Source organism: Podarcis bocagei, assembly GCF_964188305.1.
Source record: "Podarcis bocagei genome assembly, chromosome: 4".
NCBI lineage: Eukaryota > Metazoa > Chordata > Lepidosauria > Squamata > Lacertidae > Podarcis > Podarcis bocagei.
Window position 1 is genome coordinate 86,598,287 of NC_138128.1, and position 22,617 is coordinate 86,620,903.

The 22,617-nt window shown below is 42.2% G+C and overlaps 1 protein-coding gene across 15 annotated transcripts in view; it reads left to right on the plus strand.

Moving 5' to 3' along the window:
* KCNMA1 (potassium calcium-activated channel subfamily M alpha 1) overlaps positions 1 to 22,617 on the plus strand; it is a 566,228-nt gene that overhangs the window by 294,611 nt on the left and 249,000 nt on the right. For all 15 annotated transcript variants that reach the window (XM_081191549.1, XM_081191547.1, XM_081191548.1 and 12 more), the window contains exons 4-5: positions 18,964 to 19,057; positions 21,668 to 21,779. In XM_081191549.1, the coding sequence (XP_081047675.1) occupies positions 18,964 to 19,057; positions 21,668 to 21,779 (206 nt within the window). The remainder of the gene's footprint in view (positions 1 to 18,963; positions 19,058 to 21,667; positions 21,780 to 22,617) is intronic.

The following is a 22,617-nucleotide window of genomic DNA, read 5'->3' on the forward strand; positions in this document are numbered from 1 at the left end:
AGAACATTGGAATCAGTGGTTCTTTTCCAGGACCTTTGCAAGATATTTGGATTTATTGCAGCTTGCTGCAGACCTCTTGATGTGCTAACAACATACAAAGAGCACCCACCATTTTTAAATGGATGAGTAGAAATTATTTAACGTCGTCATCAACAAAGAGGGCACCGCTTAATTTACTTGTGTTTCTTGAGAGCATCAATTTCTATCAGAATCTCCCTCCCTCTCTCTCTCTCTCTCTCTCTCTCTCTGTGTGTGTGTGTGTGTGTGTGTGTGTATGGTGGAAAACCATGTCTGCGGGTGAATCTGCAATAATTTATAGCCTTCAATTTGTTACTGCTGCTGTGAGAGATAAATGCATCCAATCTTAAAGCCTCGGGGAAATCTGCAGGTCTGCCAGAAGACACTGAATGAATAACAGAAGATTGCCCATTGTGTATGTATTTCATCTAAACAAGAAGCAATATGGAAATATATTTATTTTCCTTCTCCATCCCTCTCTGTGTGGCTGATGGCCATTTTTCATAATATGGCCGTTGCATGAAGGCTGATCGAAACTACTTTCATGGTTGTTCCTCCATTTGGTGAGATGGTCATATTGCCTTGGCTTGTTGGTCTCCTCGACATGGTTGTCTTTGTTCTGCTACAAGTTGCCACCAGAAGCATTTGATTACAAACCACAAGGTGGTCACAAGTTGACTGAACGAAGCAGCTGCTAGACATGGGTGGTTTAAATAGCTCCCCTGGGGCTCCCATATCCTGAGAAGCAAGAGTTAATTCATTTAAACCCACATGCCTTGGATTAATTGAATGGTGAGTTGGACTGTAAGTGCAGACTCTTACAAGTAGTTAAGGTGCTGTCCCAAAACTTATTCCTTTCGACTGGCCCCTCTGAAGTCATTCGGACTAATGGAGAAATATCAGATTTGTAAGCCACTGACAGTTGAACTCATTCATTCTAGTGCCTTTTTTACATTTTATACACATGTTTAAAAAGGAGAAATAAACACTGGTCTCATGTTTTAAAGCCTAATTTTCAATCCATCTGGTTTCCCCACCACCTCAAAAAGTATATTCCTGAATTGCAGGAAGTTGGACTACTAGATGATCCTCAGGGTCCCTTCCAGCTCTACAAATCTATGATTCTACATCCTAAAAATGGAGAAGGTACAGAAAAGAACACCTAAAGTGGGTCAAGTGGGGTTACCATTCATATGATGTTTAGTTTAGAGTTTAGAGACATAAGAAGACACATGCAACAATATTAGCAACTCAGCTTAATCAAATAAAACTGATTTGGCAGTAGGTTGAAGCACTGACAGGAGGAAGTTTGTCTTCACACAATGCATAATCAACTTATAGGATCCCTGACATATGATTTGGTGATGATTGTTAGCTTAAAGGTAAAGGGACCCCTGACCATTAGGTCCAGTCGTGGCCAACTCTGGGGTTGCGGCACTCATCTCACTTTATTGGCCGAGGGAGCCGGCGTACAGCTTCCAGGTCATGTGGCCAGCATGACTAAACCACTTCTGGTGAACCAGAGCAGTGCATGGAAATACCGTTTGCCTTCCCACTGGAGTGGTACCTATTTATCTACTTGCACTTTGATGTGCTTTTGAACTGCTAGGTTGGCAGGAGCAGGGATCGAGCAACAGGAGCTCACCCCGTTGTGGGGATTCGAACCACCGACCTTCTGATCGGCAAGTCCTAGGCTCTGTGGTTTAACCCACAGTGCCACCCGCGTCCCCGTTGTTAGCTTAGATGGCTTTAAAAAGAAGTTTGACATGGAAGGTTGATCTATCAACACTGGCCATAAGAGCCAGATTGAACTGCTAAGTTTGACTGCAATATACCTCTGAATGCCAGGGGCAAACAATGTCTTGCTTGTGGGCTTCCTGGAGGTATCTGGCTGACCGCAGTTGGAGGCAGAAGTTAGGTGCCAAGTCTGTTTCAAATTAAAACATTTGGCTGTCGATATAGCACAGGTCAAAGCTCTTGTGGATTTTATGCCATTTGGAATTCTTTGGGAGTTGTTCTCTGCATTGACAGCAGTAACCCCTAATTGTTGTAAGCCCCCTGGTTACACCAGTTCCAGAATTCTTCCTAGCAACAAAGGACAACACACCCAAGAGCAGTGAAAGCAGAAAAAAGCACCATTTGCCAGGTACAGTCCTATCAGAACAGGTCATTTCCTGTATGTTTCTGGGCCCAATTCACTAGTGTTTAAAGCCCTAAATGACGTGGGCACCAAATATCTGAAAAAGGCCACCTTTTAGGTGTTATAACCATTAGAGCAGACCTTCTTGGTAGTTCCACCGCTCTCAGAAGCTTTGGTTTGTGGTGACCTGGGAGAAGGCATTCTCTGTGGCAGCCCGTAAGTTGTGGAATTCCCTCGCCAAAGAGGTGTACAGCTTTCACCATATGCTGGAAATGCATCTCTTTACCCTGGCCTAAAGTTTTGTTTTAAATTCTTGTGACCTGCTCTGGGACCTTAGGGTGATGGGCAAGTGATAAACAAATAAACAACAACGAAAACTTGGGGAATAGCTATCCCAGTTCTCATTCTCTAGATAGTCTCTAGATAACACACTTGACCCATCACAGATAGAGATGAACATTCCATTTCATTCTTTCTTTCCAGAGCTTATTTAGCATGCTGCTTCCCTTGTTAGCATAAGAACAGTGTGTTGTTATGCAGTCAGTGTTCAGCCTCAGCCAGAACTGCCTGGTAAAGTCCAGAGAACATAGCAAGGAACAAATACACCAAAGCAAGAATGTTTTAAGTTAAAGCTGGTTTTTAGATGGTATCATCCACTGTGTCTGTCTATGCTTACTGTTTTGTTATTGTTTTGTTATTATTCTGGTATTGTCTCTCTCTCTCTCTCTCTCTCTCTCTCTCTCTCTCTCTCTCTCTCTCTCTGGTTTTAAAATGTTCTAAGTACTTTGGACGCAGTGGAAAGGCAGAATATACATTTTCTGAAATAGGTAAATTTGACCGATGGTCATGTATTTCCTGGCATATTTAAATCATATTTATCATCTAATATAGCATTCACATAACTGCATAGGTGGCCCTTCCAATATCAGCCGAAATGCACTTAGAATCACTCGAAGTTTGTTTGCAATTCACTTACAACTTTTTAATAATAAGATTGCTACTTAAAATAATATAAATTTTAGAAAACTGGCATTACAGGGAAGGCCAGAATATAGACCACAATCCACTGCAGGAGGTCTGACCGTTTTTTTGTTTTTGTTTTGGTACTGAAGATATCTGAAGAAGTGTGCATGCACACGAAAGCTCATACCAAGAACTAACTTAGTTGGTCTTTAAGGTGCTACTGGAAGGAATTTTTTTATTTTGACTATGGCAGACCAACACGGCTACCTACCTGTAACTCTAGCAGAAAGTTAGTATACAGTAATGAACATGAAAGCTGGATTTCAGCTGGCCTTGAAACAAAACCTGGGGTGGCTTGCTCCTGTACCTTTGCTAGAGGTTTGATAGAAATCAGCAGATGGAGCTTTTTATGGACTGCAGGTAAGTATAATTACCTGCTCATTGCTGTGGATCAAGCTGCAGTTAAAAGGACAGCTACAGGGAACAGTTTGAAAGTTGGCAATCTAGATTCTGGCCATGCATTTTATCAGACTGTGTTTCTGTGCAATCCGTGGGGCTTGGATATGATACAGCTTGATGGATTGTGCCCAGTGGGTTCCCATTAGTATAAGAGAAATACAATGTGCATTCAACAATTATTATGACAAATGGATGTTTTGTACTTTAGAGTGGAGATTTCTCATTTACCATCATGGCAAAGCTTCATTTTCGCTGTCAGCCTTGTGCATTTTAACCAGTGAAATAAGTTATTAATAAGCTAGATGTTTGTGCTTGTATCATTTATCAGAATATGCAAGGGAAAGGAAATCCATTTTTCCTTACCCCATGCATTTAAATCTCTGTTAATGGCTTATCAGACTTGGATCTCTGTTAATGACTTTGTTAATAAAAGAGATGATTATTAGCTGCATGGTATACATTTTTCCAAGAGCAGAGAATATTTGTCACCCAAAAACTATCAATAAACACACATTAACTGCTGTTCCGGCTCCTCCTTTAGATGGACTTAATGATGGAGTTTGTAACACCCAAATCATTTGCTTAAGCACATATGTGAGAACTCTGTTTTGTGTGGTGACTTTTTTGAGAATTTTCAGAAACAATGGACCTTGCTTTGTTCTCTCTCATACACAGTTCACACTATAATGCATAAGGAAGTTGGACTGTGACTTATGTTTGTGTCTGAATTCTTTGGCTTTACAGCAGGCTTCCCCGACCTGCTGCTCTCCAGATGTTTTGGACTACAACAGCTATCAGCCTGAGCCAGTTTGGCCAATTGTCTGGGATTATGGGAACTGTAGTCCCAAACATTTGGAGGGCAATGGGTTGGGGGAAGTCTGCTTTGGACAACAGGGTGCATTATAAGGAAGAAGCGAGAAATAATGCTTGATGCATAATGGAAGTGGTTAGGACATACATTCCTGAAAGCATTTTCAGTTTCTGGAATGTGTTTCCAGGGTGTAGTGAATATGTACTTAAACCTGCATATATATTATTTTAAAAAACCCTGTTTAAATAGCAAGCTGAATCAGGAAATGTTACTATTTTTTAATGGGCGTTATCCTTCTCCTCTGCCCCCTGCAACTGAAAATTGGCAGATACAACCCATATGTTTTCTTCACTGGATTCATGTTTACAGAATTGAAAAGTACATAATCGTAGGACTCTTTGTCCCCCCCCCAACCCCAGATGTGTGAAATAGTATTCTAAGCAATGTGTAGTTACATATATAATGCCTATGAATAGTTTATATTATATGTGTGTAGCTCGTATTATGTGTATACTGAATGCACTCAACTATTTGGCTTGCGCACCTTAGAAGTTAACAAGCATGACTTCTAAGTTACTTTGCCCCATAGCTCCTTGCCTTGCACAGCTTCAACCAGAACTGCTGGCTTTGTCAGCAGAGCTTATAATTTTATTGAATCAACTAGCGAGCACTAAGCTAACTGTATGCATGCATAGGGCTTGTAGACATACCTGTTCATGTTTGAAAGTGCTTGTATGTGTGTGTGTGGACTTGATCAAATTCAAAAGCTGTTTCTTAGTTACAGTGGAGATCCTTTTAAAAACTGAATGGATACCCTAGTTCTTGTTGAAGGTCATCTGTGATTTAACTGTGCTACAAGGGAAAGAGTTTCAAGCTGCAGGGTTTCATTGAACCGGCTGTCTAAAATTTTAATAGGTTTTTGTAACATTTTCCTGCTGGGCAAATGCTGTCCACAGACACCACTGAACTGTATGGGGCAGGTTTGGGAAACATTTGGCTGTCCAGAAGCTGCTATGCTACAACTCACACTGTCCCTGTCCATTGGCCATTCTTGCTAGGGCTGATGGGAGTTTTAGTCCAGTGTCAAGATGAGAGGGCCAAATATCCCCCACATCTCGTATGAAGTATAGAGTTTAGGAACCACTGAACTGTATGTAGTGTTGTATTCAGCATGCTTGGTTTGCAGCCCTCAGAATTAATTTGTTAAAATTCTATCATAGCCTTTCTCCAAGGATTTTTCACTCTCACAACAAACCCATGAGGTATAAGGTTGAGAGATAGTGATTTGTCCAAGGAAGAGATTAAAACCTGGTTTTCCGCATCACAGCCTAGGACTCTAGCCCAGGTCTACACACTTTGTAACAGATACACATATGCTCAGGTCAAACACCATGTGCTGTGGTTTGTCAGGTACACAACCAGTTGTTTTCCCCCCACAAAGTCCTAGGCAGACAACTAAAACAGGAGATTTATTGTGCCCCTTGTGAGCCTCGATACATAGTTAATTCACTACTTTCAATTTAGTAGGTCATCAGTTGTGCAAGCCTGCTCTCGGAACATGGTATCACTGTCTTGCGCACTTCTCAGCATTTGGCTCAGGTCCAAAGACCTGCACTGTCAAGGATCATATAATATGGGCAGACAGTTATGAACAAAGAAGTAAAGGTGAGTTTCTGCTAGGAAGTGAGACTAAATAAGTCAAAGTGGGGAAATGCAGAGACAGTCTTTTGTATGTGTGCACATGCACACAAATATACTTGGAAATGTACACTGTTGACTGACTCTCTGATAGCACAGGAATGGCACATGATTTAAAGAAATGCACAGTGCCTTCTGAAGGGCATGCATTTTACAGATGTTCATGTGGGATTTCTTCTTTCAGTTAAGAAAAAAACATTCTGTTCACGCTGCCTCAAGATAAGTTTAAGGATTCCTATAAGGATGGGTTGCTGTTGTTCTCTTGCCAGAGAGAGAGAGAGAGAGAGAATCTGCTCAAGGGATTTCTGCATTTTCAAAGCAGTTGTGAAAAAACCAAGTGCTAAATAAAATAAGCTCAGAATTCAGGTCTATGTGGGGCAGAGGGAAATTCTAATTCAGAAGTGCAACTGTGAAAATGAAGCCTGTGAAATATTGAAGACACGTGTTTAGGCATGCGGCTTCCAGCAACCTGTTTAGTACTGGGAACCTTCCACTAAAGAGATTGTTTTCATGGCCTAGCCTGGGTGGCACCAGGGCCATGACTTGCTGTACCAGGAACCAAGTGTGAAGTGCATGTTTAGCAACCGGGTTCCCTGCAGTTGGAGAACCAGTGCCTGGAATGCGGCAAGCAAGTGATGTTGCCCTTGTTAACCAATGAAGACTTGCTAGCATTTATACCAACCCAGAGCCAGCAATCAGCCTGCTAAGCGAAAGTGAAATTAGGCACAGATTTCCTTGTAGAAGCTATATGCATTTCAAGGATTTATAAGCAAAATGTTTCTTCCCTTGAACGTCTTGCTGGGGGCATAATGATCTTCCAAACTTTCCCATGTGATGTTTTCTATGTGCCATGTTTTCCACATAGGAGAGCTTTCGTATCATAACAGATCACCACGTGAAGTGGTTTCTGGTATGGGCACTGGGTTCTAGATGAGATCACACTGGGATAGTTCTGACTATATTTAATGCTATTTCAGTGGAGCTTACACAGGAGAACTCCACTGTGTGTGTGTGTGTGTGTGTGTGTGTGTGTGCTGGTGTGGAGGGGAGCCCACAGATTCTGTTTTTGTGCAAGGAATGTGCTTTGAAGTAACTTGGGAAGTACTGAGATTACACTGCTGTTATTCATTCAGGAATAAATAACTTGTGACTACCTTTTCCAGTGTGCCCAATTTTAATTGACGTTTAAAGCTCTTCTGAGAAAGGGCTCCCGAAATACTTGCCTCTTGTGAATGGTCCTAACATTTTTATAGAGTACAGCCATAGAGCGCAACATTACTGGTACTATTTACTCATAAATACCATTCAGTATTTCAGTCATTGAGTGCAACTCCATTGACATAGCCTCACATAATATTTTTGCTGCTAGGCTATCCCACTTCAGATGGGGGAATGTTTGAATATTTCACCCATATAAAACTCATTCAAAACTAATATGATGGAGGGAAAGGTTTTAGCACTCATGATTCAAAGTTTTAAAAATAGGGTTGGGTATTCAAACATGAAATAACCACTCCTCCATCAGTGTGAAAAGCTGCAGTGTATGATATTGGATAATGCGCTTCTGCACTAAGTTGTGGGATTCTGGAGATGTACAGATGAGGTGGTCAAGCAAATAACATTATCTGTGGCTTGTTGGAGTTAGTGCTGATTCTTTTCAAGCTGCAGAAAGGTCATTCATCTGTTAAGGAGCAAGGAAAGCTTGAGCACCCTCTAACTTACCTTCCAGTTGGTTCAATACATTGCACATTGATACCTGTGGAAAGTAAAATGCTTTCAGATTTGGCAGGCGCTGTACTGGGAAGCCACCTTGAAATTTATTTGTTTTAACAATTGGAGCTGTTCCTCAATTGCTTAGTAAGGTGGACGTTTTAAGAATGGGTGTGTGCTGATACCTAATCAATGCCTTGTGGTTTTTTCCTGGATTTTCAAAATGCCGTAAAAAACAACAACAAGGTCTGCTTTTGTGCTATGTACAGTGTATTTTTACATTAGTATAAACTTTACAGCCTATGTCTTCATTGCTGAAATAACCCACCTCTTTCATATCAACTCTTACCTAGGAGCCGCTCTGCAGACTCATTGATGTAGGTTCCCCCTCCCCCTGCATGGCAGCCAAAACCAAGCTGTTGGTTTCACTGCATGATGCAACCTCATATGTTGGGGGTCTTCTAAGACCAATGTAAACTTTGTCCGCATAGTGCTTGGTGCATGCCAACATGCTTATTCTAACAGCCAGTACACTGAATGCGATCTAAGCATTAAGTGCATGAACCCAATTTGAGACCATGGATCTGTGATAACTTGAGTTTAAATTATGGCTATGGTGTTTCATATTTTGATGGGACTAATGAGGCAGTCTGTCTTTCAAGTTAGACCCCTCATTGGCCCCGCTCTCACTTGATGACTTCCTATTATTGTTGGCTAGATAGTGAATGACATAAGCAAATATTTTAGATTTCGCAGGGGGAGCAGGTGGAAGAGGAAGCATAGAAATCTTGACTCACACTAGCCCTATCTCTTCTGTACTTCATGTCTTTATATTAATCCAAATTTCATTTGCTTAGTTAGAGCCCCTTCCTAAACATCTCTGTTGCACTGAAAGTGAGATGGCTTAAAGGGAATAAATACACATCTTTGGGATGGAGTCCTGTCTTTCTCTTTTGTTCCTCTGTAAAAAGCACTGTGTTCATTGCTGGCACTATAATAAGTAAACATATGTAACATGATAAAGGTCAAATATTTTTGCCAGTTGCCAGACCTGTTATAGGCACCATGCATTCAGCTGCTGGAACTGGGAGGAGGCAATGTATGCTGTTTGGAGGTACAATGATACGAAAAGGAGAAAATAGGGAAAGAGACAGTATTGTGGTCTTTGGAATGAGAAGCAATATAGGTCCTGAAGCAAGAGAGTGGAAGCTGAGAAGTATGTAGGATCAGGTTCCATCAGAAACATGTTGAGTCCCTGGAAAAAGATGGCATTGCCATTGGTTTACTGGCCCTGCTCTTGTACAAGCCTGATGTACAGAATGCAGCAGTAAGAATTCCCCATCACTCACATCTCAGTGCCAAGGAAAGCTTCACCTGCAACAATTCTGCCTGTCAGGCTGCTGTTAAAGGCATTGGAGGAAAGCCTGTAAAAGAATTAGCAACTGGGCCCAGTTCTTAAATCATCTCTGACCACTGACCTTGCCAGCTATAGCTGCTGAGAGTTTGAATATGCTTGAAAAGTTGTCTTAGTTTGCTTGTTACAAGTACTTGAGCAAAAACAGTCCAGTCCTTACTATAAAAGGGGGGTGTCTTACTCCTTTGAATGGAATGTTTCCAGGTAAGTATACTTAAGACTGCATCCTCAATCAGCAAAACAGTGTATGAGATTTGAAATGAAGAATTCACCACACAATCTGGTATGTGTTTACTTACAAGTATGTCCTATTGCGTTCAATGAGGCTTACTGTCTAGTCACTATGTTTAAGACTGCAGCCTTCATCTCTCAACCATCCTAAAGAGCACTACATTAATTTTCTTTTTGAAAAGCCTTAGTGAAAATGCATTCTAAAAATCAGGAGGAAATGAAAAATTTACCAGCACTTTAGCAAAATGGTTCTTGATTGACTGCTGTCACTGGCTACTTTCAGATCATTGTAAGCCTCCATTTGGTACTAGAGATTGGTCACACAGCTTTTGTCTGCATTCTCTCTTGCAATGTAATAATCTGCCTGTTTTCATTTCAAGATTGATTGCTATTCTGTAGAAGCCCATGACAAATGGGAGGGAGAAAAGTGCATGTTTTAAACTTGCGAAAAGAGCTTTGAATGATGCCAGTATTTTATTGCTATCTTGAGCATGAAAATGAAAATTATGTAGATGGAAAAGATTGCAAAGGTGCAAAGAAAAACATCTTAGTCATTTGTCTTTTACAGAGGTTAGTGGAAATATTTGTTTGTTTATTTAAACATTTATACACCTCATTCTCTGTCACAAAGGCAGTCTATAATCTGCCCTAAAACCATCTAAAAGCCATCTCTCTCTCTCTCTCTCTCTCTCTCTCTCTCTCTCACACACACACACACACACACAATACAATAAAGCAAATACAAAAAAACAACAAGAAATGCAGTCTGTAGAAATTCAAGTAAAATATAAATAGAACAGCATCATCTAATAGCTAGCCAGCTGAAAGTCTGATTCTGAGCTTATGGTTGAAGGACAACAATGATGGAATCAATGTGCATTTCAGAGCATGGATGCCAACATAGCAAAGGCATAGTCCTGTTCTTACACAGGTAATGGGTATAGTCCCATTTCACTGAATGGGAAGGAAGTGGTTTTATGCAGGATGGAGTTAGTAAAGTATAAAGGCCATTTCTTTGCTTTAAAATGTTTTCTCTTGCTTTTATTAGACAGCAGGAGAGATGGTGCTTTCTCAGTCCTCATTTAGGACAGGACCGACTAGCCTGTGGCCCAACAGATGTTGTTGGACCAGCTCTCATCACCCCAACCATTAGCCTTGGTGTCTCGATGGGAGCTGCAGCCTAAAACAGCTAAAGGGTGTCATGTTGGGGAAGGCTGCCCTATGAAATGTTTTCACCTGAGTCTCATAGCTTTCCTTTGGATAATGTGTGGAATGATGAAACCTTGCCCCCTCCTTGCTCCCCGTGCTTCGGGCGACAGGCTGCCGCCCCAAGCCTCGCGCACCCGGCGGGACCTCCTGCCGGGCGCGCAAGGCTTGTGGACACTCGCGGGGGCTGCAGGCTGCTGCCCGCAAGCCTTGTGAGCCCGCGGGTACTCCCACCGGGCTTGCAAGGCTTGCCAATAGCTTCCTGAAGCCTGGAGAGCGAGAGGGGTCGGTGCGCACCGATGCCTCTCGCTCTCCAGGCTTCAACGAAAGCCTGCATTCGCCCCATAGGACGCACACACATTTCCCCTTCATTTTTGGAGGGGAAAAAGTGCGTCCTATGGGGCGAAAAATACGGTAGCTTTGCCTGAGGCACACTTTGAAGGATCTATTTGCCACAAGTTCTGCTCCCTCGCACCCCTTTTTGCATTTTAACAGCCAACGGGGATGGGCAGATCTTGCTGATGAGCTCCAGGTTAAATGACTAGTAACTCATCCTATGTGGTCTGACAGCGGAAAGAGAGTAGAGGGCTACAAGAGTTGAGCCTGAGCAAGTGCGTCCGCAGCACCATACATTTAGACTTCATAGTGTTAAAGTTCAGGATTTCCACTAAATTCAAGCCTGAAGAGTAAGAGATTTGACAAGTGCATCTTTTTGGTCTTACTGTTGCGCCACTGAAGACCTCAGCGCAAAATGCAGAAGCAGATGACAAAATTACATTTCCATGGAAGGCTGATATATCGTCACACACTTGCATGGTGAAAACAGTAAATCACTGTTCTGCTCCCAAGAACAATATACTGTTCTGAATCAGCAGATGAGACAGAAGTCTATAATCAATATTTGTTTTGTTATAGCTGAGTTTTTCATGTCAGCCCCAAATTTAGTCTGGTATTGATAATAAACTGACTACCATGAAAAGAAAATATAAAATATTATTAATCAAGTTTGGCAGGCGTAGCCTTTGGCACTCAATCTATAAGAGGTCACCAAGCCTTATTGTTCAGACTCATTAGTCACTTACCTTCTCTACAGAATTAGATATATCATGTGCAACCTACATGAATCACTCTCTCTTTGTGTTCTATATATCTAATCAATCACCTAGCTTCTGGGACATTGGGTAGATTTCAATTGATGGTGTTGTACTCATGGGAGGACTTTTGATCAAGCAGATCGGAAGAAAAGAGTAGACATATTTTTGTCAATCTGCTCCTGAGGGGGGTGGGGACAAAGTGGAAGGTGGTGTGGGAAGGAGGGAATCTGCATAAATGTCCTCATCCATTTGTGAAGAAGAAGAGTTTGGATTTGATATCCCACTTTATCACTACCCTAAGGAGTCTCAAAGCTGCTAACAATCTCCTTTTCACTTCCTCCCCCACAACAAACACTCTGTGAGGTGAGTGAGGCTGAGAGACTCAGAGAGAAGTGTGACTAACCCAACGACACCCAGCAGTTGCATGTGGAGGAGCGGGGAATCAAACCTGGTTCACCAGATTACGAGTCCACTGCTCTTAACCACTACACTACACTGGTGGATCAAAAGCCCTTTTGGGCATGCAAGGGCACCAAGTGGATTGCACCCGTTCATTCTACAATTTTTAGAGATTTGTCAGAAGTTGCACACCCTGCAGTACTGCCAACTGTTGATTCAGGCTGAGGTCCAAAGGATCATGCAGCTAGTTCTGTGTGCCCAAGTGAGCTTCCCTTGCCACATGGAAACTGAAATGACTTTCTATGGCAAAGGGAGCGTACAGTGGTACCTCGGTTTATGAACTTAATCCGTTCTGGAAGCCCGTCCTTAAACCGAAACCATTCTTAAATTGAGGTGTGCTTTCCCTAATGAGGCCTCCCGCCGCCAGTGTCCTTCCACCGTTCAGATTCCATTCTTAGACCAAGGTAAAGTTCACAAACCAGGACACTACTTCTGGTTTTGCGGAGTTTGTAAACTGAATAGTTCGTAAACAGGGCTGTTCTTAACCCAAGGTACCACTGTAGTTGCTACTCAAAGCCAGACATTTCATTGTGGTGTGTCTGTTGGGTAGGGCTCATGGATTGTTTCCTCTTTGAACTAAACAGTATTGTGATTTTTGTCATGGCCCTTCAGTGATGGAGGAGGAAGGAAAATGGCAGCATTTAGAATTAAGCAGGATCATTGAGATCAAGAGACAACTACTGGACTCATCCTGCTATAGCCACATTTGTTCAAAATAGTCCCAGCCTTACACCTCTCTCTCTCTCTCTCTCTCTCTCTCTCTCTCTCTCTCTCTCTCTCTCTCTTACACACACACACACACACACACACACACACATACTTCTTAATTCTGTAGACAGATACACCCATGTACTTTATAGAGGTAAAAGGAATAAATATCAATCACTTCTCACTCCCTACACTGCAGACATGTGTCCTGAAATATTGGGTTGGGGCAATTGGCCGCAATCTGTGTTCTGCTATTATTACTACTATTATTAGTGTTATTGCTGTTATTTGAACTTCTTTGTAACTATTTTTAAACAAAAAACCCTGAAAACAACTTACAAACGTACATTAAAACCAGGATACAACTAAAACAGTGTAAAAGCTAAAAAGCACCAGTTGGCTTAAGTGCATGGCTTTGGGTAAGCAAGTAGCAGAAACCGTAATAGTAATAGCAGAACAGTGCATTACTCATACCATGCAAATGAATGGGCTCCAGGAGATAAACTTGCAGTCAGTCACTTTGCTCTTCCATGGGTTTTGTTTGTTACTCCCACAGCCACACTGACAAATGCTTTGGCGTAACATGTTGTCTAAATCTAGGTTTGTGGTCAAGCCATAGCCAAGGTTTATACTGGCCATCGCTTTTCACTGGGCAGCTAGATGGGTGTCTCAGATTTGGAGACATCCATAAATTCATCATTGACTTGCAAAGTAACAAATCTAGTTCTCTTGCACGATAGAATTAGAACAGAAGCAAGGAATTGAGGATAATTTGGGACCAAGACTTGTTGGAACCCAGAAGTGGTTCAGTTGTGAGGCAAGGAGAAGTAGCACATTTTGGACACCACTGGATTTTGGATTCTTTAATGTGGAGCCGAGCGGAGGAAGTGTTTATGAATATAATGGTGATGAAAAGGAAAAACATGTTGGAGGTTTATTATATATTCATGCTATCGTTATTGTTGTATACTGCTTGTAAAACTGCTGCTACTGCTGTTTCTGCTGCTGCTGCTACTCATAAATTTATTGTAGCCAAAGACCATGACAAACATATGTTAAGCGATAGTATTAATAAAATAATACAAAGCATACCTCCATAATACAGGCATACCTTGTTTTACTGTGCTTCGATTTGTTGCTCTTCACAGATATTGCTGCTTAAAAGGGCATGGGCGCAGCTGCAGGCAGCCAAACTGCTTCTGTTATGCTTTGTTCTCAAGAGTGGCTACCAAGGGGGAAATTTGGTGTTTCTAATTAGTTGCAGGTCCCTTCAGGATTCTGTTCAGAAGAGCTAATACCTTAGCTAACTGTTCTTCAAGGTCAAAGCACATACCCCACAAGTGTCCTGGGAAAACTGGGACATCCAAAGTTGGGGGAGGGGGTAGAGAGAGGGAGAGAAAGGCAGTCATTTTGATTACCATGATCTTGTATGATTTCACAGCACTATTCCCCACCACCACCAAAAAAGGGCTGTAGTCTAAGGCTGTGCCCCAGCATAGATTTCTGGACGAAATATGGCAAAGGAGTTCTGGATGCTTTATCTAAGGCACTGCAGGTTTGTGCTTATGTAGTAACCATGTTAAAACTTAAGAGTATCCATATTCAGTCCATATGGTCTTCTAAGCATTTCTTATCAGTTAAAAAAACCACCTGGTTTGAACAGCTGCTCTCCCAACACCTGCTCCACACCTGCCCTCCAGTTAAAATATATGGTTTTGAAGCCCATGTAGAAGTAAAATAGATAAAACATGTATGTTCTTTGCCTGTTTGTAGCAATTAACATTAACTGCTGAGCCAACTGGCGTTAAGACTGTTCAGACAGAAACAATCCACTGGCAAGCTCCCGCTATGCAGCAGCGAAATGAACAGAAATTGTGCAACAACATTATTATTTCCCATGGTGCTTGCATAGCAAAGCTTCCTAGTGGAACATAGACCTTGAGGAACTTTTACTCAGAGTTGATGCATTGAAATTAGTAGACTACATTTAGTCGTGTTCATACATTTCAAAGGGTTTACTCTAAGTATTAAAAAAAAAGTTGTCTACAACCCAGTGACTTGGGTTTGATCTGGTTATGCCTGTGTGGCATCTCATACCACGGTGTTAACTGGGTATACATGTATATGTCTTTGAATTTCAGGCATCTATGCGGACAAAACCATTTGGGCTTCCATTTGCAGTTAATCTTTCTCTTGATTATATATTAATGTGCTGGTGATATATCAGTGATAGAAGCTTCTCCTTCTTTCGCATTTGCTGTTTATCAATGCCACCTTCTGCAGTCGCCCCAATTTTTATGTTTCATTTAAGTTTTAATGACAACCCGCCCAGTCAGCACTCTTTCTAATTGTTAATTGGAATGCTGTAGAGGTTTTCAAGACTTCCCCAGCGCACTGCTGATTAATTCCCAGCAAGTTTGTAGGGCGGCAGGAAGAAACTACAGAAAACCGCTGTATAGGGCCTTCTGTTTTGTGCATCTTGTCTGGGATACTGTGGTTCATTTAATAGCCCTGTTGATGCATAAATAAACAACTTATTCTGTGTTATTCATGTTATGAGTTGGGCAGTGTGGGATAGAAGGAAAAGTGATCGATTGATGTAGCTGAATTGGCCTAAAGTGGAGCAAAACGAAACAAAAATACATATTTTTTAAATTCTGCTATTTATTCAGCATTCTGTCCTCAGCTGCTTGTGAGAAACCAGGGAGCAGAACGAGAACACAAGAGCACACTACCCTCCTGTGGTTTCCAGAAACTGCTATTCAGAAGCATTCCTTCCCCCAACTGTAGAGGTAGCCATTATGGCTAGTAGCCATTGATAGAACATCAATTTGCCCAATCTCCTTTTGAAGCCATCCAAGTTGGTTGCCTCCACTGCCTCCTGGGCGAGCGAGCTCCATAGTTCTCGACTATGCACTGTGTAAATAAGTATTTTCTTTTAACTGCCCTAAATCTCCCAGCATTCATCTTTATTGGATGTGCACAAGTTCTAGTGCTGTGGAAGAGGGATGCATAGTTTTATAAACTTCTAGCATGTCACACCATATCCGCCTTTTCTTTAAACTTAAGAAGTTACAGGTACTGTAACCTTTTCTCGTGGGGGGAGCCACGACACCCCCTCGACCTTTTCCAACTCTACAATATCTGTACTGAGGTGAAGCAACCTACTGTCAGGATCTTAAAGGCTAAGCTTGTGTTTAAGAGGTGTTCGGTATGCGATGATTGTATTTGTGGTGTCACAGCTTAGCTTTGTGTAACAGCAATCCCACGTCAGGGGTTTGCTGTAACTCTGCGCTTGTCATGGTAAATATGTACAATTAGTGTTTTGGTTTTTTTAGAGGAAATGTATGGAAGGCTCATTACTCCACCCTCATTGCCAAGTAATTTCCTGAAGGGAAAAGAGAGAGTGATGGCCCATGGCAGCCATTTCACTATCCACTCTTGCCATGTGATAATTTCGACTATCACTTCGTAAACACAGGGCTGGATCCAGACTGGTAGTTATGCCTAAACCCCATTGAATTCAGTGGACTCTAACTCTCAGTCTGGATTCAGCCCATAGTCTGGGAACTTGACAATAGTTACTTCCACTGCAACTAGTCCTTTGCAGAATGGTTCCATACAACTGTGCTTTTTCATGTGTTGTCTGTTTACCTTCGGTTGACTGCAGATTTCTGTGATGATGATTGTCTGGAATGAAATCAGTATGTGAAAATAAGCCCCTACCCAGTGTCTCTGACAATCTTGGACTACTAGTAGTATACCATTTTAGACTGCACAATATTGGACTACAATACTGGGGCACTTTAGACTGCAGGGGAGGGGAGGGGAAAACATGTCTGAATCATATTCATTGACAATTCCCCTCACATATCTGAAAGGAGGCTAGCTAGAACTCATCTCCTTACTAGTTTTTGCATTGGAGAAGCTTCTGTTGGAAGGGTTGCTTCGTGGACTTCAGAAGAAGCTTACAAAGCAGATGCATTAATGTCTCACACTTCTGCTTTTCCCGTTTCTGTTACAATTACAATGTGGGAGCTTGCACATTTCATCCCTTGCCAGGTCCATGGTTTTCAGATACTTGGAGGATCTGGAAGTGGGTGAGATGCCTGACTCTCATTCTGCATACTCCGGGAAAAGTAGGGGGGCGGGGGACAGGACTGAAAGCAGAAGTTTTCCCCTGTTCTGGTTTCCTCAATTTTCTCTAATGTATTAAAGCAAGATTTATTTTCGGTTGCTTTGCTACCAAGACAATGTGAGATACTAACAACAATACCACAAATATACCGTTTTGTCCTTTATTTATTGCAATTGACACTCTTTCTATAAGACTTGCGTGTTTAATTATTTTGATGCAACATTTGCAAGTAGTATTTCAAAACACTGTGAATATGGCGTTGGCTGCTACCAAGTCTTCTTAGAACTGTGCGTCACTGCCCTTCAGGGAAATGTTGGCAACTATAAACATGCCTGAGGATAAAGCGGGGGCATGCTATTATCGGACTTGTTTGAGCTGCGATGTTTGCAAGTAAATGGGAACCTGGCTGCATGTGTAATACCCTCAAAATCCAGCTAATTTCCTTCCCTGCCTTCAGTTAGGTCAGCAACATTCAGAATGCACAGAACCTTGCTTGTTTAGCAATTTAGCCTTGCACCTTCAGATGTAGCGCTATACTAACTGGTATGATATATGTAGTGATTTATTTGTAAAAAGAAGAGTCATGGAATTTCTCCGTAATTGTCATTTTCCTTCCCGTTACCTCAAGCGTGTATTTTTTACATCTCCTTCCCAGAATTAAGTAACTTCTAAGCATCATTCCTGACCTCTGTATGGTTATGCTGACTGAATGGTAACTTGTCACAAATCTTGGGACATGCTACTTAACCTGGGGACTGTGATCTGCAGTCTTTCCAACCATCTCATAGGACCATCACAAATAAATCCCAACACACACACACACACACACACACACACACACACACGTGCATATTTTTCAATTTGCTGCAATCTGTTTTATTGAAGCATGCCACAGTACCAGTTTGTATAGAGTATGCTAGAGAGTTGGATGTGCCCCTTTTAAAAAAAGCAAAACTAGATTTTGCAAGGCTGCCTGAGAAAGAGAGGGGAATCTGAAATCTGCATGTGAAAATTAACCCTTAGAGTCCTGCTTCTACTCCTTTAATTTATGTTGGTCTGCATTAATTCTAACAGAGGGCTATGCTCTTCTTTCTACTAGATTCATGGTACTGTATTTGTAAAGAAGCAAACGAGTATCTCCCCCAAGTTGCTAATATCCATAAGCAACTCTTTTTATATTACATTAACCAGAAAGGGGAGTGCGTAATATAAGATGGCATTAATCTGGTGGGGCTCTTTTTAGAAAACTTTCTGAAATTGTTGGTGTTACTGATTTACAAGATGATGTTTCATCCAAAATACACAAAACTTTTTATAATGAAATCAAGTTTGCTAGATTTTGGGTTGCCAGCTAATGGGGGTGGGGAGGGGGTGGCATGCTCTTGTACCTTTAGCAGCAGCTGAATCTGCAGGAATTAGCAGATGAAGCTTTTCGCATGCATAGGCACCTACTGTTGCCTGCAGAGCCACCTGCTGTAACAGGCAGAGGAACAAGACCTGCTAAAAAGCTGGCAACCCAAATTTGATGATTGAACTGTTATAGCTTTATGTACCCAGTAGAAAGAAGCCAGTTCTTTAAGGGTTAATGAGGGATTGGGGAATCCTAAGAGATTTTCCTGCTTGTCATTCCTTAAAAGTGCCTGCATGTTTCTGCTCACCTGTTGCAACTAACAGGTGAACAGTAAGAATGGCTGACAATACAAAAACAATGTTCCAAATATTATTATTTCTTTCAATGCCTGCGTGCTTTAGAAATAATGGAAGAGCCAGAAGCAGCGTATAATGACTGAATCCTGTCCATTCTCTAATCGAAATGCTAACAGTGGCCAGCTGATGTTACTTTTGCCATACTTCTGATATGCAAACTTCATTCCCTTTAGTTTACTCTGGTCTTTTTTTCTTTTTCTCAAATAGCCCAATAGAATCTTGCCAGAATTTCTACAAAGATTTCACGTTACAGATAGACATGGCTTTCAACGTGTTCTTCCTGCTCTACTTCGGCTTGCGGGTAAGTGCAAATCTCCATATTGCTTGGCTTGAGGGGAGGGTGAGGTGCCACAGTGTTTTTCCCCCAGAGGCACTTGTGGGGATAACCGGGGGGGGGGGGAGCCAGCGGCCTAAAAGTGTCAAGCAGCAACGTACTGCTATGGATGCGCAAAAGTGTACGAAGGCCATCATAGTTGCCAGTACCTTTTGAGTAAATTGGTTTTCATGTGTGGTAGGTGGGTTTGCTTTTTATTTTTTGTTTATATTTGGGAAGCCAAGTTTGTCAAATTAAAATACAGTGGTACCTCGATTTTTGAACGTCTCGGAAGTCGAACATTTTGGTTTCCAAACGCGAAAACCCATAAGTAACTGCTTCGGTTTTCAAAAGCTTTTCGTTTGAATGTGCCACATGGCTTCCATATTGAGTTTTCCGTAAGTAAATGCTTCTAGAAGTAAATGCTTCGGTTTTCGAACGTTTCGGAAGTTGAACGGTCTTCCAAATGCATTATGTTCGAAAACCAAGGTACCACCGTACCACATCCATAAAGGTTTTTAAAAAATAAAATAAAATAAAATAGGCTATTGCCCTTGAATGGGAAGACTTTTCTTTAGCCATGTTGAGAACAGGAATTGCTTCAATAAACCTTTGCTCCATGATAAAGAGGTTTATTGTGCAACAGCAGTGCACTCTCTCTCTCTCTCTCTCTCTCTCTCTCTCTCTCTCTCTCTCTCTCACACACACACACACACACACACTGTGTTTGTAGCAGATCTTACTCCATCCACCATCAGTCGCTTATAAGAATGATAATTTATACCCTGCCCATCTGGCTGCATTGCCCCAGCCACTCTGGGCAGCTTGCAACACATATAAAAGCAAAATAAAACATTGAACATTAAAAACTTCCCAAAGGTGCTTGCTGCACGCACCACAATCTCATAGCAGCAGGATACTCCTGAGATTCCAGAGTTTGCTTCCTTGGAATGAATGTCTGTGAATACAATGGTGATACAGCATGGTTTTGTTTACACATATCTACAACCAGAGCATGGGATGGAGAGGCTCACTGCACTAACATTCCCAAGAGCTCTTATCCCCCGCATTGGGTTTCCTGGGAGGCCCTAAGCCTGCAACAAAGTGCACTCTTCTTCCTCCGCCAGTGCTTTCCAGCATCAGCTAATAGCAACAGGGAGCATTCTTCAGTACTAGGAAAAAATATATACCAGGTGGACACACCACACTTACTCTCACTTCACATTTAGAAGGTACCTGCACATTTTGTCCCATAACTTTCTTCCTAGGTGGGCTGGAAACTCCCCCCCCCCCCATGAAAGCTCAGAGTCCAGGGCACCTTCCCAGGGGAACCATTGAAAGCCTTTATGGGTTGGTGGCACCTGCTACAGAGTAGACAAATTAATTCCATTGTTTGGATAGGGAGCTGCCTGGTTTCTTGATACATTCTCCCCACCCACCCACCCACCCTGCTCCACCCTTTCCTTTTGGTGTAACAGATATTTGTCAAAGCATATTATTATTATCATTGTCATTAAAATATTTATACCACCCTGCATCTGTAGATTTCAGGGCGATTCACACACACACAAAAACAAGACAAAAACACCAAGTACATAATAAGAACAAAAACAAAGCAAACCAATAACCCCCTACCACTCCCACAAACACATTTAAAAGGATATAGGATGTTAGTCAGCCAAAGGCCTGGTCCCTGGGACTTAAAGGTGTATAATGAAGGTGTGAAGTGAACATTCCACAAACGGAGAGCCATTGCAGAAAAGGCCCATTTTCGTGTTGCCACTCTCCAGACCTCTCACGGAGGAGGCACACGAAGAAGGGCCTCAGCTGACGATCACAGGATCCGGGTAGGCTCATATGAAGAAAGGTGGTCTTTGAGGTTCTGTGGTCCTGAGCAGTAAAGAGTTGGTGCTCAGCTCAAGTCTTATTTCATGTGAAGAATGCCATTTTAACCATTTTATTTTGTTAGATTTTAAACATTTAAAAATTGCAAGCCAATGGAGTGTAAAGGCTTCCATGTTCAACTGAGCACTGAATTTGAACTGGAGTAAAATGTGAGAAGGCGATTTAAGTAGTACCCCCAAAGGGTGATTTTTTGTTTGTTTGCATTGGACCAAAAATCCAAACCAGTTTTCACTTTCAACCCAAGGATAGAGGGGTGGGGGTCTAAAGGCACCAGACAGGGCCAGTCCACCCAATAGTCAGGGTGAGGGTGAGCCCCTTGCCACAGACAACAGATCATACAGTTGCATGGGGGGGGGGTAACCTTTCGCTGCTGGGGAGTTTTTGTGTGCGTGTTTGCAATTGTATCTTCATGTATTTTACATGAAAATGTATTTTACAAAGGGTTCTTCGGGTGGGAAGAGTGCACCCTTAAAAAACAGGTTCAATTTTTTTTTAAAAAAGGAATTAGTCAATGAATTAATGAATTAAAATGAATAAGCAGGTGTATTTTAATTAGAGGTCACGAAACAATGCCTTAATTATTTCCAAGGGACAAACAGAAAATCTGTTGTATCTTTCATAAGGAATCCCCACCCCCCCACCCCACCCCCCTACAAGAACCAGTATCCTTATCCTCTTCATTTCCCTCCCCAGTTCATAGCAGCCAACGACAAGCTATGGTTCTGGCTGGAAGTAAACTCGGTGGTAGATTTCTTCACAGTCCCTCCAGTGTTCGTTTCAGTGTATTTAAACAGAAGTTGGCTGGGTAAGTAAACAGCGTTTTTCTTAATTGTGTGTGGGTTTGCAAGATGCTGGCTACTGGTACTGCGTTCTCGATGACTTGTAATTGGCACCGAGAGAAAGGTACAGAGTCTGCCCCCTCCCCCCGAAAGAAACACAAACTGAGGTAGACTGGTGGCAACTTGAGGGGGGGGGGGGTTGCACAATTTCCCCAACACACTGAAGCAAAGGGAGAGAAGCTGTAGCTGGCCCTGGTGTAAGAGAGCCGGTATGAGGGATGGCCTCCTCTCCTGCAGGGGTGGCTCACAGCTGTCTCCCCTGCCCCTCAAAAGTTCTGCTAGACTGACCAGACCATGATCACTGGCTGCACCTGCCTAAGCACATATAAGCAAGTCTCGCTGAGTTCCAGAGGTTTTGCAAGACAACTAGTCTAGTGAGCTGTCCATGCTTCACACAAGCAAGAAAAAGGCAGGATCAGGCCCCAGGCAGCTGAAACCTTCTCCACTGTGAGGAGGTGCAATCCTAAGCATCCTTTTTTTAATCTGGAAAAGGCTTCCTCTGCAAGAAAGGAGAGGGGGGAAAACTGATTAGGAAATCAGTTTGCTGCCCATTATGATTCTTCATGTTGACACTTGGAGGTTTGTTGCTGTTATCAGAGGAGTTTCTCAGGTACTTTCAAGTGATTTCAGAGTACAACTTCCATCAAAACCATTGCCTCCTTGCTGTGTCCCAACAATATGTTGGCATGGCAGCATGTTGGAAAATGGTAACCGGTTCCACACCAGCTTCATCACTACCACTGCTGCAGGCCTCTTTGGCTCTCAGGAGAGCTCTGAAGCAGGCGCCACTGTGTCTCTAAGAAA